The sequence below is a fragment of the Megalops cyprinoides genome, chromosome 10, assembly GCF_013368585.1.
Source record: "Megalops cyprinoides isolate fMegCyp1 chromosome 10, fMegCyp1.pri, whole genome shotgun sequence".
NCBI lineage: Eukaryota > Metazoa > Chordata > Actinopteri > Elopiformes > Megalopidae > Megalops > Megalops cyprinoides.
In genome coordinates this window covers 35,995,984-36,015,010 of record NC_050592.1, presented here as the reverse complement: position 1 = coordinate 36,015,010, position 19,027 = coordinate 35,995,984, and the positions used below count along the sequence as shown (strand labels likewise).

Here is a 19,027-nt window from a genome sequence, read left to right as displayed (position 1 = left end):
TAAAGAAGAGAACTTCATTCAAAAATACGTCTTTTAATGAATGGTTACTAGGACTAATTCAGTGAGGGCAGTTGCTTGCTGGGGAGTACAAGTCTGCTTCCTTTGAAGAAAGCCATCCATGGTAGCATTACAAGATCCAACAAACCCATAACTCATTCTAATTAATTCGAATGCAACCCACATTGGGCACGCACGCAGAAACACGAGTTGTAGAAATCTTTCGCGATTTACAAAGTATCAAATTCTCCGATGTTCTCTAAACTTGCACTCGGCAGCAACACTATCTCCAGCCATAAATGTCGCCATGACAACAATGCTATGTTTAAGCAGAGAACTGCTAAATAGCAGACCTTCTCTGCTTTAGCATTGTAAAGTTAGGGCACATTTGGAATGTGAACAGGATCATTGTGAATAATAGGTTATTATTTGCTAGACTGTATGTCCAACCTCATTAATAATTTATTGATCAAGAGAAAATGTATTTCAAAATAGAAAACGTTACAGCTCATAACGTGAAGTAACATGGCTTTTAACATTAACATTAGCTGCTAGCTAGCTAACTACCTTGACGAGACAAGTCTTCATCATCCAGAGAACCAACGTGCCACCTCTTGAGATACTTGAGCATAACTGATGTGGTCCCATGTCAGGAAAGGTCAGGTTTGCAAACGTTGCAGTCCACAACCTTCTTGGCAGAGTTAACCCTTACGCACGTATGGTCACACTGGTGTGATTAACTGTTTAGCACGTATGCTAAAACCGGTGTGATTAGCTAGAATTTTTCCAATCTAGTTAATTTTAGCTTTGAGGAAACAGCGATTTAACATAAGAAAATATAGTACATGCTAACTGAAAACTATGACAAGCTTAATAACACTAATGAAAACATAACGAACCATGTAATGCAACACGCGTACTACGTAGCATAAAAAATAAGTTACGTGCGAAAGGGTTAAGAGTGAAATGCTGCCACACTTTTGAGGCCTTTGGTCATGAAGGTGTTGCCATCTCTATTGTTCACTCCAGTAAAGCAATGTAGCTTAGCCTACATGTCTGAGCATTCCGAGTCAGCACAAAAAATACATGATGATGTCACCAACTAATCGACAATTAAATTCGTTGGCAACTAAGTTGGTCATTGATTTTATTTGTCTATGTCGATTACTCATCGCACCCCTACTGTTAACTGGTTAAAATTACTGAATCCAATTTTTAGCCAAAACTGAGAGGTGGACTGCAACCCCTGGTGAGTAGCAAATTCATTACTGCAAGCTGCTATCAATTTCTGCCCTTTGAGCAGAGCAGAGCTGTCTTACTGATGCCCTGAACGCTGAGTGTGATTTACAGCACATGCTCCTGATAGAAAACACAGGGCAGGAAAGGAACAGAGGCCTTCAGAGGCTTCATGTAGGAAATGAAGAAGTGCTTTAAATCTTATTGGCTCTGTTCTTTTTTGACAGCTGTTTGTACTGGGCCAGGAAAGAGTGATCTGGCCCCCAGAGTGCCACAGTGCTCCCCAGCTGTGGATCCCTGGTTTCTCCTTCTGCAACCTGCTGGTACCCAGCCCTCAGTTTAAATGCATTCCTCAATTCTCAACATATATGGAAAGTTTTAACTGGACATTAGATTTGTATCTAATTCACCAAAAAACAGCAACTGAATGGTACTGGGCAGGAAAATTATGTATGGCCTGGTGCCATTGCATATTGTCTTTCGGCTCTGTAGCTGCTTCACAAAGATCAAGTAACTGGTTTTAATTATTTGGGTGAGCAAAGCAAACAGTCAAAGCGCTTGGATAAATGAAACGGCAGACTTTAGCGGTAAAAAACTGTGGATTAGACCAGTGTGAGAAGCGGCGGGGGCTGGGGAGGGCTGGGTCAGTCAGTCAGCTGCAGGAAGGGAAGACGGAGCCGACAAGAGTGCAGAAACCCAGTGATGAGAATGGGAGGACACGGGTGATGATAATGAGAAGATCTGGAGACTCTTACCATTGGATGGGGAGGCAGCTTGATATCCTGCAAGAGCAGGCAGGCAGTGTCATGGGGGGGGGGGGGGGGGGGGGGGTATGGGGGATGGGGGATAAAATAAGAAGTGGGCTATGCTTGTGAGTAACATGAAAAGTTGACAACAAACAAAAACCAGTCAACCGGTTTCCTTTAAGTGAAATGGGAGGCAAGGCATTGCTAGCACAACATAGCTGAAGCAAAGCTGTGAAAAAAATATATACACATACACTCACTGAGGACTTTATTAGGATCACCTCTATACCTACTTATTCATGCAATTATCTAATCAGCCAATCATGTGGCAGCAGTGCAATGCATAAAATCATGCAGGTACGGGCAGGAGCTTCAGTTAATGTTCACATCAACCATCAGAAAGGGGAAAAAATGTGATCTCTGATTTCAACCGTGGCATGATTGTTGGTGCCAGATGGGCTCTTTTGAGTATTTCTGTAACGGCGGATCTCCTGGGATTTTCACACAAAACAGTCTTTAGAGTTTATTCAGAATGGTGCCAAAAACAAAAACATCCAGTGAGCAGCAGTTCTGCGGACGGAAACGCCTTGTTGATGAGAGAGGTCAACGGAGAATGGCCAGACTGGTTCAAGCTGAAAGGCTACAGTAACTCAGATAACCACTCTGTACAATTGTGGTGAGCAGAAAAGCATCTCAGAATGCATAACACGTCAAACCTTGAGGTGGATGGGCTACAACAGCAGAAGACCACGTCAGGTTCCACTTCTGTCAGCCAAGAACAGAAAGCTGAGGCTGCAATGGGCACAGGCTCACCAAAACTGGACAGTTGAAGACTGGAAAAATGTAGCCTGGTCTGATGAATCTCGATTTCTGCCGAGGCACACAGATGGTAGGGTCAGAATTTGACACTAGCAGCATGAATCCATGGACCCAACATGCCTTGTGTCAACAGTCCAGGCTGGTGGCGGTGGTGTAATGGTGTGGGGAGTGTTTTATTAGTACACTTTGGGCCCATTAATACCAATCAATCATCCCTTGAATGCCACAACCTATTTGAGTACTGTTGCTGACCATGTGCATCCCTTCATGGCCACAATTTACCCATCTTCTAATGGCTACTTCCAGCATGACAATGCACCATGTCACAAAAGTCGTCTCAAACTGGTTTCATGAACATGACAATGAATTCAGTGTTCTTCAGTGGCGTTCCCAGTCACCGGATCTGAATCCAATAGAACACCTTTGGAATGTGGTAGAACGGCAGATTCGCAGCATGAATGTTCACCGGACAAATATGCAGAAATTGCCTGATGCAATCATATCAACATGGACCAGAATCTCAAAGGAATGCTTCCAACATCTTGTGGAATCCATGCCACAAAGAATTGAGGCTGTTTTGAGAGTTAAGGGAGGCCATACCCAGTATTAGTATAGTGCTCCTAATGAAGTGCTCAGTGAGTGTATATAATTGGATATATTTGCACAGGAATGGAGCTGAACTTCTGGTCAAAGGCAAGGCACCCACAGACCAATATGAGCATGAGATGGTGGAGCAGCCTGCATCAACCAATCACACATCTGCAGACAAAACATCAAGAGAGAAACAGCACAGCAGCAGCAGAACACCCAAACACATTAGAAAGCCTAGCCCCTCTATCTGTCTGACACTGTGTTAACAGATGAGCTTCAGAGCTACTCTACAGAACACTTCAATTTGGGTCAGTCGGATACGTAGCACTGTGGAAACGAAGCAGAGGTATTTTATAACTAATGGACATTCCCTCTGACATGAGGCCAAACAAAAGGCACATGCTTGATCCCAAGGGACACAGTGGGAGCTTACAGGATGTGTTCTGCAGTGCATTGGTCACAATTCCAAAGAGTTCATTGGCTGACTGGTTTGATTGACCACAGCTTCCTTTTCTTCCCCAGAACTACTGTGGGCTGGGCCCCACCTTAAGCCTAATAAACACATTACAATTCTAGAATATCGATACCAATGTTCTGCAAGAAAATGTGACTCATATTACAAGAGGGCTGCAGAATCTGGGAATTTGGGAGTGGCATCACAAGCTTTGAAAATCAGGGCTCAGCAACAATTTCAGACCCATGTAGTAGTGAAAACACTTATACGAACTCTGGCAAATGCTGAGTCACCAATTGGTTTTCTCCAGTTACTCTGCATTTTGTTCCACTGATTGCACCACCATTGTTTGACTTGGAGGCCGTTTGCAGATGGATCAAATAAAGCCTTATCCTTCCACCTCACTGGGATGAACTCATTATGGTCCACTTCTATCCAGCGTGTACTTTCTTGCACCTTCATCTTTTTTTTCTGCTACTGTTGCTCTACAGGAAATGCTGACTTACTGACTTAGCTTACACAAAGCCACTGTTTTGAGGTCACCACATCATGATGCTGAATGGTTATTTTTCATTGATCACTGGCAGTTCCTCACTGAGGGTGAGACCGAATAGGATTCAATAGACATTTCACAATTAATAATCCACTCACAGGCTCTTGAGGGGATTTTTAAGCATGGTTTGTACTCCCTGACACAACACACAATCAACCATTCCAGTACATACGCAGTGCATTTTTACTAATAACAGGTGTAACCTCATAGCAATTTCACATGGACAATCAAAAGCTAAATGTGTGCATGGAGAAACAGAAACAGCACATTTTACTCCAAACTCCTCCCTCGTGCCCAGTTTCCCCTCAGAAACTGATCTTTGTTCAGAGCCTAGCACCTCATGCACTACATAACCAATCAGTGATTGGTGTTGCTGAAGGGAACAGCAAGAAGCTTGGAATCTTTCTTCCATCACTCTGCTCTGATGTTGAAATCACTGATGCTGCTGGTTAGGTGCTTTGCTTCTCTTGAAAGATGCAGAAAACCCTCATTTCCCAGTTTTTAGAGAGAGTAACAAGTCTTTTGTTACACTGAACTGAATCCACAGATAAAAAGCCATGACTGCATTTCCCCACAATACACCACAATGCATTGCTCCTGTTTGGCCACCATAATATTGGGAACAACATGCACACATCAATTTTTAATGAATGCAGAATTTGCACTTGGTCAATATGGCCAGCTGTACAAACAAATGAATCTGCACTTTTGAAGAGGTTACATACATTGTGATGTTGTTAGGGCTGTACAATATTATTTCATTTCATTGAATGAGCAGAGGTAAAAATTAGCTCCTCCAATATATAGGGGAAGGGCTTGTACCCGAAAGGATGCAGGTTCAATTCCCTGCGTGAGGAACTGCTGCTGTACTCTTGGGCAAGGTACTGAACCCAGAATTTCCTCTGTAAACATCTAGCTTTATAAATGAGTATCATTGGTATCATGCAAAATTGTATCCCCTGTAAATTTCTCTGAATAAGAGCATCTACTAAATGACAATAAAGTAATTTAATCCCTGGTGAAACTTCAGATTTGGAGACATGTAGACAGCTCCACCAAAAAGCAAACATGGTAAAGAGGAGCTGTATGCTCTCTAATCTGTTTGCGAATGGTTTTCAGGCACACTAGTCAGCACAGTATTGTACATCTGAATGCCAGAGAAAAATGAATAAATAATGCAAAATGAAATGTGCAGGATGGCATTGATTTTCTTTCAACATAAATCACTCAATGCATCCAGTTATCCTTTGTTTCTAGGGGCCGATCTGTTGATGGATTTAAAATGGCCTTGCGCTGGTCCTCCTGGTTGTTCTATGCCAACTCACTGAACTAAAACCATTTTACACTGGATCACCACATTCACATTAGACCAATTTACACATAAACAACCTATTCAAACTAAACCATTCATGCTTGACCATGTGATTGACTGTCCAGGTTAAGATTTCAACACAACAGCAGGCCATGCTGGAATGCTGCCCTCTGCTTTTGCATTAGTGTGGGGAAAAACCAAAACAGAAACAGAATGTTCAAGTCTGCCTTACAGCAATCTGTACACTACAGCTCCTCTGCAACAAGTGCACATGTGCCTCTTCACCACAGACAAGGAAATGCTGTAAACCCTTTGTATTTGAAAAGGAAAGACTGATAACCAATACCATTTGGCTGATTACTGATTAGCTGTGGAAAAATGTTACGTGCCTGTTAGGGCTGACCCCTAATAATCGACCAAACTTTTCGTTAAAAAGTTATTACACTACATCAGGCAGGAAATCATATAAAGTGTGGGATCATTTTGAGCGTGTAAAGGACGACCCCAAGAAGGTGACATGCAAACTCTGCATGCAAAGATTTGCCTGTCATTCGTCGACCTCAAATATGACTTATCTTAAACATGTAGGGGAGCACTGGGATGAAAGCAAAACTCCGAGCCCATACAAGTTTGATATGTCTGACGGCGTCAGCATGTACAGCATGCAACACAACCGCGAAAAATCCTGTGGATACGTCATACTTTTGCGGAGTTATAGCCAAGAATCTGTTTTTGATTACGGAAAGTAAATTCACTCAAGTGGTGTTTTTTTTTTGAATGACAAGTTGTGTCTATTGTTTCAAGTGTCATAGTCATGATCATTTGACTGATTAATATGTACTTTAACACATCCTGAAGTTTGCCATGTCAGAGTTTTTCAGTTTAGAAGCAAGTCAGGTTTAACTGTCAGGAGTCATTGTCGGGACGATTGTAACGGTTGTTTCTTTCGTCCCTCTACAGTAACAACGATACTTCTTATATTATCATCCCGAAGTTGTTCCACATTTGTACAAAATAGTACCTTTTATTGATAGAACACACATGTCAGTTGTTGATCACAACAAAAATTACTTTCTGTCTGTAACATTATCTTTTAAAATGACGTTTATCTGAAAAGTGTTACTTTCGTCCTGGCTCTCCCCTAAGTAGCCTAATGTTATTATCCCTTTTGCACTTATTTTTATGCTATATAGCACGCGTGTTACATTACATGGTTCGTTATATTTTCATTAGCGTTATTAAGCTTCTCATAGTTTTCAGTTAACATTTGCTATATTTTTTAACGATAAATCGCTGTTTCCTCAAAGCTAAAATTAGCTAGAATTTTTCCAATCTATTGTTCTAATTGCACCGATTTTAGCATACACGCTAAACGGCAAATCACACCTGTGTGACAGTATGCGCTTATCCAAGTGTTCGTGGGGACTGGGGAAGCTAAATTATCTCGTTTACTGCATGTTTAACTTCATGTTCTATTTTTTATTTATCGTTTGTTTTATAAGTTATGGTGTTGGTGTTAATAAGTTCATAAGTTACGTTATGTTATATTGTGTTGAAATAAGTCAACAAAATGTTCAGTCTCCATGCTGGTTGTTCCGACACATTCAGAATCATTACCGCTTTTGCCATTAGCATTATCGTTAACAGGCGGCTCGCTTCATTCATGCGCGTCTAAAATTTATATTTTAAAGGCTCATTATTACAGTTTTGTATTTCTCTGAAACACAGCACAGTGTTAACAGTGTTACTTATAACATTCATTCTCGGCCCTGGAACTTATATATTTTTTGGGGCATCAGAAAATGGTTTATTTAAATAATTAAATTAATATCATAAACGTGCGACGACTAGTCGACTAATGGCTGGACCTAACGACTACTAGTTGACCAGGAAAATCTTTGGTCAGGGGCAGCCCTAGTGCCTGTTGACAGTTGTTATTTTTATAGGTAAATGCCATAACAGTACTGACAGTGGTTATTTATACAGCCAAACGCTATAGCAGTACTGACAGTGGATATTTTTTCAGATTACATTTGCTAACAGTGATAATTTTTTCAGCAGCGCTCTCTACGTGGCCTTGATGGAAGTCTGTATTCACTTCTACACTACATCACAGCAGACCAGGTCCTGAGCCACAGAAACAGACTGCACACTGTCAACACCTTGGTGGAACAGGCATGCAAAAAGAAAAATCCACAACACCAAAAGCAACAGCACGAGTCCCTTATGATGAATGAATGAATAAACGCGCGCGCACACACACACACACACAGTGTTCGGAAATACCTGGCGTACAATCGGAATCCTCAGAACCTACAGGCACAAATCGATGCAAGCTCACCGTTAGGGATATACTGATAACCAGACCAGACAATCCAAACCCACCACAAACAAGTAAAGAGGGAGTGCGGGACAGGCAAGGGGGCAGGGAGGCATGGTACATACGTTGTGACTGGGAGACCACCTTGGCTCGGCTGCGACCGCGGGAGTCCACCTGGCTGCTGCTGACACCCACAGACACTGTGCTCAGAGCCTGCTTGGTGCGCAGCCGACCTGCACAAAAAGGTTAAAAACATGAGTTCAGTCTCTCAGACAGGGGGCCCAAGTTACCACCACCAGCTTATTTATTTATTTAAACTACATAGTATAGAACACCCGCACTTCATTTGCATGGTATAGGATGTGCATGGTGAGACAACACAATCCGATACTACATTTAGCAGGATGCCCTTGGTAAGAGCTTTTCACATTCAGGCACTGTGTTAGCTCCTCTCCCACTCCCAATCTGTTCATTGACAGAACAATTCAGCTTTGACAGAGAGCAGGAAAAACATGAAAGTGTTTCCAAGTGTTCCAAACATCAATAAATTAATGATCTGATGGGGATAAGCCAAGCCTGCAGTATTGAGGTATATCAGCTCAGGAAGGCAACTGGCTGCGCCAGTAGGAGCCATGAAGTTAGGAATTGGTTATTAGAGGAAGGTGAAACCATACTGGCTCCAAAGGTAACTAAACTGATTAAAAAACTGAGGTAAGAAAAAATGTTTTCTGTGGATATGAACTGCTATTCAATCACTCTATCTAGGAAACAGTTGAAAAGTGAAATTTCAGAGCAAGTGCAGCCATTACAAATGATTATTAATGGTTTTGGGGGGTTTCACTACCCACAACATACATGCAATTAATGAGTAAGTCTTGTCTTATGGCTATTAAAGTGTTGGGATGGCTGAGCACAGCCTTCACACCACAGCTGAACACTATACCAGTGGCACTCAGGTCTTACCATCATCAGACAAGGTGCCTACACGGGAAGAAATTGTTTAAGTCAACAACATGTAGTGTCATAGTGATGGAACTTACTGTAGGATAGGTGCCACTCATTGAGGAGAGAACTTTAGACTGAGTATGAAACATTATAATAAAAAATGGAAAAAATACAGTGCTAAAATATGGTGCAAAATACTATATACTTGCACAACTTACTACTGCATCTGTTCAACTAGTAATAATCATCATCACAATACAGTTGTACAAATGTATTAAGCACAAGGCACAATTAATAGCAAGCAAAAGCACTAAAAGTGCTATAAGGGATTTGCACCCAGTTCTACTAACTGGTAGAGTACTGTAGGTAAGGGTGGGTGATATATCGAATATACTCGATTGTCGCGGCTCGTTCTACGTGGGATGTAGTAAATGACTATATTGTGAACATCAAGTACAAATTGTCACATAATTTTTTAAGCCGCTGGCGTTTCGCTTCTCTCGCTATCTCCTATGGCTCTCTCCCTGTCACAGACACAAAAAGAAAAAACTCTATATACGTCACAAACACTTGCCTGCCCATCCAGACCACTCTCCTGGGCGAGTGTGTGGGAAAGAAGTGAAGCACTAAAGCGAGTTTATACGTGCTGATTTCGGAAACGGTAACAGAAGATGGAGGCGGTTCCGAATTGGTTCCGAAAAGAAACAGCACTGCATCCACTGTCTGGCAGTGATTTAGTTATCCAGGGCTCCAGACTGTGACCAAAATGGTCGCATATGCGACCACTTTTTGAGAGCGAGTTAAAATTTCACATGGTTGCATTCGTGCGAGTGCATGATGATGAGGCTGTTTTGGTGCCCATCCAGCACGGTGCCAGTGAAGAAAAAATACTACTTTCAACCACAATGGCTAACGCGATACCCGTGGTTGTGGTACGAGGGAAACTTAATGTTCAGATTAAAATATTTTGCAAATTTCAAGTCTCGAGTCACTGTCAATCTTAACATCAATGCAACACTAGGGTATGCAAATTAAGACAACTATTCATCAGCATGCAAGATCAGTGATTAATACCATACTGTACCAAAAAAAAAAAAAGTGCGACCATATCATGTGCTGGTACGACCAACTGAAAAAGTTGGTATCACCAGTGCTACCAGTGGAAAAGTTAGTCTGGAGCCCTGGTATCGCAAGGAAGATGTTGAACAAACAGCGGTTATCTGCAAAATATGCAGCAAAATACTATTTTGCTAAATTTAACTTGGTTGTGATTTCCCCCTTTTTGCATGCAAGTTTAAAATTGTTCCAATAGAAACTACTAATGAATATAAACAAGAATGTTTTAATGCAGACATACTGTATGTTGCAGGGACTACTAGAATCATCATGCTGGTGTGATTGTATGCATCAAAGGGTTAAATTGAGCATTTATGAAGTGCTTTAGAAGAGATTTCAAAATATCGAGATATATATTGTGTATCGCGATATAGCCTAAAAGTATTGCAATATTCTTAATAGGCTATATCGCCCAGCCCCAATTGTAGTTTTAGCTAATTGTTAACGTATAATATTTATTGCTAACTGATAGAGTACTGCAGTTACTGCAAGTGCCAATCCATGCCAGGTTTCAAAGACAGCACTGTAGTTTGTATCTGAATAACATTAACATTTTTCAGCACGAGTGAAAACCCAGCAATCTGATTTTACTGAAACTACTCTCTCGAGTAGACCAGACAGGAAGAATTGCCCAGGTCGGTGCTGACCAGGAGATAAGAAATACTCCTGGAAAAACAAATGAATGAATTTCACACAGAAGCCTGGTTCCATCTGTGTAGCATAACTGGCCCTAAAACATCCTCAGTACGTGACCTTTTGAAATCTAGGCTGTTTCAGCACCATGGTGAGGGCCCTGAAAAACACATGTCTGGTACAGAGCAGAGTGGGCAAATGATCAGTCCCTTCTCATGCTTTATTCTGCCACATGGGGAGGTAGCCCGGTCCTCACAATAACTTCTGCTACTTGTGTTCATTTATACTGGGGGATTGTTTGGGCAACTGACAAATTAACCCTTTCATGATACGCTGGATACAGGCTAAGAAGGAAGTTACGAGGCAGGCAGGAAAAAGAAGCCAAGCAAGATGAATGAATGAAGGGGGAGATGAAGATCAGCACGTTGACATACTCTTACCATCCGTCTTATCAGACGTGTCATCTTTTGTAGCAGAGGAGGAAGAAAAGACGAGAATAAGCATGTTAGTATAAGAAGAAATACAAAGAGAGAGAGCTAGAGGGAGAGAGAGAGATCCCAACACTCTGCTTTGGGCATTAAAACACGCAGACATCTGTGCAGGCGGTGCTTAGACCTAAGCCTAAGCATTGGGGGCAGCCCAGCTCCCAGCAGGCACAGCCACAGCTAACTGCCCATTAAGTATCCCCTGATGATACCATCCAGTTCTGATCCAGGAGTGTTTTCCATGTTGCTTTCCATTTTAGGAAATAGAGTCCTGAGGGCATTTGATTCCTAAATCTGACCCATACAAAGAAGGAAGGAACTGACACGTGTATCCAAACAGATCGCGTCATCGAGCGTAATTTGAGACAGATGAATCAGGGCTCAGCCATTTGAAAAATTGCATGTACAACAGAAGGTCTTCAATGAGACAGCTGAAAGCTAATATTAACGACTACACAAGTAGCAACCGCTCACCTGCGGTTCACCGCCTTTCCACAAAGTGCCTTTACAGAAAAGGAATGAACAGCTGGAATTGGACAATACAAAATAAATGGCCAGTTTGTGGATTGAAAAATTGCTTTGATTAGCACCACAAAGACGATGGAGGAAAAAAAATGCATGCGAGAAAAAACTAGCAACCCTAATGATATGTGATATTTCAACATCAAAATCAATGTAAAACATTTTTAAATGCTTTTTACCCTTGTGTGTTTTTTTTTGGAATCGCCAACGGGTGTGTCTCTCCATGACAACCTCTGAAGCCATGCAGGCGCGCTGAAGTGAGCCTAACACAGTCCTTCGATACACTCACATACAGCCGATGGCTTTTTTTTGCACTACAAATCCCACAGTGCACCACAGTGGAGCGTGCACCATCTGAACGAAAGGCATTACTCCACTGGCACACTTTCCATGCTTTGTGGGATTTATCTTAGAGTTTAATCCAAAACATTTTTTCCTCTTTAAAAAACAGAGAGCAACATGATCAAACATAGCTGGATGGTAATCAGAAAGTTGGAAAACTGCATGTCTCTGAATTGGCTGTTAGACTTTGAAACTATAACCACCTGTATTTGGACTGCTAGAGCTGTACAACAAGTGAATCAAAAACTCCACTTATCACATGAAATCTCGATCTTGAAAATATGATCATGATTATAATGACAACAGAAATTTTATAGTAAAAAAACAATTTACCAGTTCATGGTTGACAGTGAATCAATCTTTAGCAAGTGTGTTATTTTCAAATGGCCATAATGTTAAAGGTAGGTGCAGTAGGTCCTACAGCAGCTCAAGTCTTGCTGCAGACAATGGATCTACTAGTTCCGTTCTCAGTGATTGAGGTCCACCTAGTTTTTCCCAAACAAGATGCAGAACATTTTAAAATGTTTTCATTCTGTTCCAAGCTGAAAAGCCCACAGACAGAAGATGTGCTGAATGTTCAGTATGATGTAGCAGTAAGGAGAAGGACTTCTAAACAAAGGGTGATGGTTTGATTCCCAGGTGAGGCACGACTGTTTCACCTGTAGGCACCCTTATCCAGTCGGGATAACAGCAGGATAACATGAAAACTTTGGAAATTGCTCTGGATAAGTGTTTCTGCTAGGCAAAATGTAATGCCTAGAGGAGGCAAAAACACTTTTCAACATTGCTGAAGCTTGGAATAGAATGAAAACGTACAGAAATGTTACTGAAATTTAAATATATTCATTGAAAGCTAAGACCACTTCATACTATCATTGGTCCTCTAACGAGACTATTTTAACCACCACACAAGTACCATTCAGATGTCAAGCAAGCGGTTAATTCTCAGTGGTTTAGGTAATTTCCAGTGGTTAATAACAGAATAGGTGGGCCATGGTCTGACCACATTTGACCAGCGCTGCGCGGGAACGTTCAGTCCTATATGAGACAATACTCAGTCTGCACTGCTCCCTGTGGCGGGCAGGACTGCAGCGGCTCTTACCCAGTGAGCTGTAGGACCCTGCGGGGAGTCCCGATGCTGTGAACCGGGTCCCACCCCCTGTCTGCCCACCGTGCCGCGCCTTGGCACCTGCGGCTGCGTTGACATCAACGTCACTGCGCGAGCGCTGCAGGGACCCGGGGGAGCCTGTGGACTTTGCGCTGGCAGGAACTGAGGAGGGGGAGAGGAGAGACCTCCACATTAGTGAATGTCAACCTGTTCAGAGACAACAGTCCAATCACCGCAGCTGAGCTTTTCACTCACTGAGGGGAGGGGAACATTTAGCAACCTCAGATACAGAACTCAGGAGGTCTTGCTGCACTGAGGGTCTCTGCGCACATCTCAGCTTGCCTAAATGATATTTCCCAGAGGATGGTGGATCACCACCTAAAGCTTAATCTGGCTAAGACTGAGATGCTTTACATACCATCCAGGTCCTCCCTGTTTCAAGATCTGTCCCTCAGTCTAGATTCCACAAACCTTTTCGACAATGCCACTGTCAAAAGCCTTGGTGTAGTACTTGATAGCCAACTGTCCTTCTCTTCTTAGGTTGCCACTGTGAGTTAGTCATATAGATTCTTTTTGTACACCATCTGAAGAATCCACCCGTACCTCACTATGTATTCACCGCAGCTCCTAGTTCAGGCCCTGGTCCTCACATGCCTGGACTACTGTAACTCCCTTTTTGCTCGTCTTCCTGCCTGTGCCATAAAACCCCTGCAACTAATCCAGAATGAAGTTGCACGACTTGTCTACAATCTCTCTAAACGAAGTTAACCCCCTCCTCACCTGACTTCATTGGCTTCCTGTTATCGCTCATATCAAGTTCAAAACCTTGGTGCTGGCATACAGGACAGTGAATGGGATAGACCCCTCATACCTATGATCGGTCCTAAAACCCTATGTCCCAAGACTACTACGCTGTTGCAACCATGGGGCAACTGACTGTCCCATCCCAATGGGGTCGCTCCTCTCAGACACAATTCCTGTCTATACTGGTCCCTCAATGGTGTAATTGAACTCCCCACAGAGGTCAGGACAGCAGGATCACTGGCATTCTTCTGACACAGACTAAAGACCCAACTCTTCAGACTACATCTTGGCTCCACCTCAATCCTCACCCACTAACACCTACTACCTCTAGTACTTGCGGTTTTATTTTACGCGTAGTATTGTGACGCATTTTGGATTCTGTGTTCTTGTGACTAATGTGTGGTGGTATACCTGGCTTCCATTGCCTAGTCAGATTGCCAAGAAGTTAACTTGTGGTAGGGCTTGAATAGTGTTATGTTCACACTCACTGGTCTGGAAGTGTTGTTAGCCTGGTCTGACACTGTTGCTCATTTAACTTGAATGGATACACTTATGTTCTATTGTGCTTGAAGTCTGGATAAGAGGGTCTGCTAAATGACTGTAGTGCAATGAAGACCTGCCATTTTCAGTCACAGATCAGTGGTAGGTACAAAACATTTGTGTAGAAGTGAGCGATTCCATTATCCACCACCAGATGGTGTCTCTGGACATGGATTCAGTTTTTCCTGAAACTTATGAAAGATTACACTCGAACTGAGGCAAAATCCTACACAAAGTAAGACACAGCAAATCAATAACAAGGAAAAGCACCAAAACAGGAGATATCTGAGGTTGACCTTTCACAGGTTTGTGTGAGATTCAATCATAAAACAAGCAGCCAAGAGAGTTCCTCCATTCGATACATTGTGAGTGTGAAGCCATGAAGAATCGGTCATCACTCGGTATTCTTTTTTACATTACATTACATTATTTCATTTAGACACTCCTACTGAGAGGGACTTACAAATAAGTGATTCACTATGCTAAGAGTACTTACCGTACTACAGTATTACAAGAGGTCAGTAAGATACAAAGTTAAGTGCTAAGCTAGTGTAGAGTGCCTTTTTTGTTATTTGTTTTTTCCTTTTTCCATTTTCTCCCCAATTTGGAATGGCTAATTCCCTGAATTTTTGGAATGCCCAATTTGTCATTGACATTCAGTCCCATTGCACAACCCCCACTGTCAATCCAGGAGAGCGTGGACAAGCATGTGCCCTCCTCTGAGACACGTGATGTCAGCTGCTGCTTCTTTTTGCACTGCAGTCCACAAGCTAAGCTAGCACAGAGATGAGTCGGAGGAAGACATTTCATATGCAGCTTTGGCATGTGGACCACAGGCGCCCGATCGACCAGCAGGGGTCACTGTTGCTAATGGGACCGAAGCCCATGCCGACATACCCACCCCTATCCCCAGCGGAATGAAGCCAATGTGTTCCGCCTGTGAACTCCTGGTCACTGTCGGCTAGTGACACAGTCAGGATTGAACCCAGGCCGTAGCGTTCAGTCTACACTCAGAATGAGTGCTTTTACCGACTGAGCCTCTCGGGAGCCCCTGCCTTTTTTGTTTATAATGAAAATAGCAGTCGATAGGATAGAAAGACATAGATAGAGAGGAAGGTAGGCTAGAGATACAACTTGAAAAGATGAGTTAAGTTTTTTCTTGAAGGTGTCCAGGGGGGTCTGGTGGAATAAGCTTCCTGCCGAGATTCAGACAACAGTGTGGAGCCAGTACTGAGAAGAGGCGGGTTTGAGAGATGCTGCCCTTGTATTTCGGGACACAGAGGTGACCCGAGGTACCAGAGCACAGCAATCCTGCAGGCTTGTAGGCTTTTATCATGTCTTGTATGTATTGTGGGGATGATCCGTTAAGTCCCTTAAAGGTTAGTAGGAAGGTCTTGAACGTGATCCTCACTGAAACCGGTAGCCAGTGGAGGGACTCAAGGATAGGTCTCACTTGGGCCTGCTTGGGGAGGTTGATATGAGACTTGCATATGAAATATGCTGTTAGGATCCACATTCTATTACTCATTTATCTAAACTCATTTAAACCAGGGCTATACAATCTGTTTATATCACACCAAATTCCCCACAGGAACTGTCCTAGAGCAGTGACATCAACATGTCAATGCAGAATTACACCAAATTGTCTGTGGGAACTGGCAAAGCCTCACCACATCGAGGCAGATCACATCAAATGGTCTACGGGAACTGTTGTAGACCAAAGGGTCATGCTTGCAGTTCACTGGCGTGTGCTAATTACACCTGGATATTTCTGTAAGTTCTCATCTGAGCCTATGCAGTCTTAGTTGAATGTCATGAGTCTGGTCTTACAGAGGCAAGGTTTATTCCCCAGGAGCCAATGTTAGGAACACAAACAGCGCCCAAACTGACAGTCCATTCCATCAAGCAGAACCTAACATCTGGGTGCTCGTCCGGGATATACAACTGGAGAATCGGAGATCTGGAGCCCTGGGTTGGTGGAGTAGCATCAGGCACCCTTAAAAAGTGGTAGGCAACATTCCTATCAGTATTATCCACCATGCCATCCAGTCCAGTCTTTCTTTTCATTTGTGTGTGGAAGCAAGTGTGTAAATCATGGGTGACAACAATCAGCTAGATGTAACAGAACTAAATGATCAGCACTACCTAATCATATCTCCGCAGAGGGGGCAGAGGTGAAGATTCAAGGTGTCCTGTGCTTATCAGCCCAAGTCTGATGACTGAGAACATGTGCTTGGACCAGGTGACCAAATGTACGTAAAAGTCTGACACCTGATCCTGTTGACAACACCCATGGCTGTAAGGATCTAAGGCGAGCAGAGGTAGATCCATGAACATGAAGTATTTGTCTTTGTCATAAGGGGAAGGTTTACAATGAATTCCTGCAGATATGTTCATGTCGTCAGAAACACTGGGTTGTGTAGACTGTTACTACATCTGTATGATTGATCAGAAGACTGTAGCCAATCTATGATCAAAAGGGGGGATTGTTAGGATCTACATTCTATTACTCATTTATCTAATCGCCCAAATCATGTCTAATTTAATCAGGGCTAGACAATCTGTCCAGATCACACCCAATTGGCTACAGGTGCTGTTCTAGAGCAGCATCACCACCATACCAATGCAGATCACACCAAATCGTCTGCAGGAACTGTCCTAGAGCAAAGTGTCACCACCATATCAAGGCAGATCACACCAAATTGTCTATGGGAACTGTCTTAGAACAAAGGGTCATCACCATATCAATGCTTGCAATTCACTGGCATGTCACTCCGTCTAAGTGCAATCAACAACTGGGTTACACCTGGGTATTTATGTAAGTGCTCATCTGATCTTAGGCAGTCTATGGGTGCTGTTTGCATTTGTAACTTTGGCCCCCGGGGAATAAACCTTGTCTCTGCAAGACCAGTCTCATCTCATTCATCTGACAGTCTGTTCCATTAAGTAGAACTTAACAATGCTGAACCACACCCTTTAACTGGCTCACTGGGGGAGTCATGACAATCAACACGAAAGAACTAAAACAATGCTAATCGTGCTAGCTAACGTGAGCTGGCTGAGACAGAGGTTGTTTTGCCATTCTTCCATAGAGCTTAATGCCCAGGGTAGGCATCATAAAACAGTGACTGGATTCACTGCATTACCTTTACAGCAAGGGAGTACTGGGAATGGGGTCCCAGTTCTTCCTGAATATGGGGAATCGGCCTCCTATCACCTGACTGCAGGGATGATCTGGCACTGTGGCTCTAGAAACCTTTGCCATCTTGGCATTAACTTCATAATCTTAGTTCTAATATCATCCAGGCTGCCTATGGGGAATAAAAATGTTGCTTTACTTCACTGAAGTGGGTCCCAAAATGCCTGACAAAAAGTGTTTGTAATTATAAAATGAGACCATCAAACATCATCAAACCTTACAATTCAATTTTTTTAAACACATCAAGTCATCAGTGCGCATCAGATACATGATTTGTCTTTGATCAACAAAAACCTTACGCTGTAAAGTGTCAGGTCAGGTAACAACTACAGTATAGGGGGTAATTACAAATGGTAAGACCGCCTCACAAAGGGAACTGTTGCTGTAAACACTCTTAAGTCATCCTCAAGTGGATTGATAACGTATTCCTTTACTGGACCATGACATAGGATTTGCATCAACTAACCTTTGTCAGGGCTATATTTCTGCCAGTAGTTCATACAGAAACCACTTTTCCACACGGCATTTCTTTAATGTAGGTTTTTTCCTTCAAAAACAGTAAAAATAAACATTCAAATACAGGTTGCTTGGCAGCTCAATTCTGTCAGGGTACCTACCTCTGCCAGGCGCAGCGGACCACTTTGATGAGAGAGGGCGGCTGGAAGACAAAAAAAAAAAATCAGGCAGTGGTGGAGGAAGAAAACAGTATGAAATAAAATACATTTTTTGGGTGAAACTGTGGGAGCCCTAGCTTCTCTCACGTAGAAATTAAGGACCCCTGAATTCATGAGGGCTACTGTGTTAACTGGTCAAATAGAGATAAATCTGTGTGCTTGAAGGACACATCTGAGCATGTTTTACGCTATTGTTTCTGGCTCAGCTGTAACTGTACTGTATGGTGAAATACCCCATGGCATGCTTGGGGGAAGGGAGGCTATTACTTGAGACTCTCTTGGGAGCTGGAGGAGGAGCGGTCAGACTGAGGCAGGGAGGCCACGCTGCCAGAGCTCCTCAGGCAAGACTGCAGGTTGCGCTGGTATGACGCCTCCAGGGAGTTGTACAGGGCATCCGCCTCTGTTGGGAAGTGATTACGCAGGCCCCAGTATGCCCTGGCAGGGGGGAGGGAGAGAAAGAGAGAAAGAGAGAGAGTGACACGCAGCCCGTTAGCATCTCTCACGTACAGACACACACGTCACAGGCCCCAGTACTCCCCGGCAGGGGAAATGACACGCAGCCCGTTAGTATCTCTCACGTACAGACACACAGACACAAACAGAAAGACAGAAATATAACATGATGATCAGA

The 19,027-nt window shown here is 43.0% G+C and overlaps 1 protein-coding gene across 20 annotated transcripts in view; it reads right to left on the bottom strand.

Moving 5' to 3' along the window:
- LOC118784368 (CLIP-associating protein 2-like) overlaps positions 1-19,027 on the bottom strand; it is a 151,072-nt gene that overhangs the window by 26,597 nt on the left and 105,448 nt on the right. For 8 of the 20 annotated variants that reach the window (XM_036538581.1, XM_036538582.1, XM_036538589.1 and 5 more), the window contains 7 exons: positions 18,664-18,831; positions 18,340-18,380; positions 13,174-13,341; positions 11,163-11,186; positions 8,992-9,009; positions 8,154-8,261; positions 7,995-8,021 (listed from right to left, as the gene is read on the bottom strand). In XM_036538581.1, coding sequence (XP_036394474.1) covers positions 7,995-8,021; positions 8,154-8,261; positions 8,992-9,009; positions 11,163-11,186; positions 13,174-13,341; positions 18,340-18,380; positions 18,664-18,831 — 554 coding nt within the window. The remainder of the gene's footprint in view (positions 1-7,994; positions 8,022-8,153; positions 8,262-8,991; positions 9,010-11,162; positions 11,187-13,173; positions 13,342-18,339; positions 18,381-18,663; positions 18,832-19,027) is intronic. The other 12 variants (XM_036538585.1, XM_036538596.1, XM_036538597.1 and 9 more) reach the window with 4 other exon arrangements.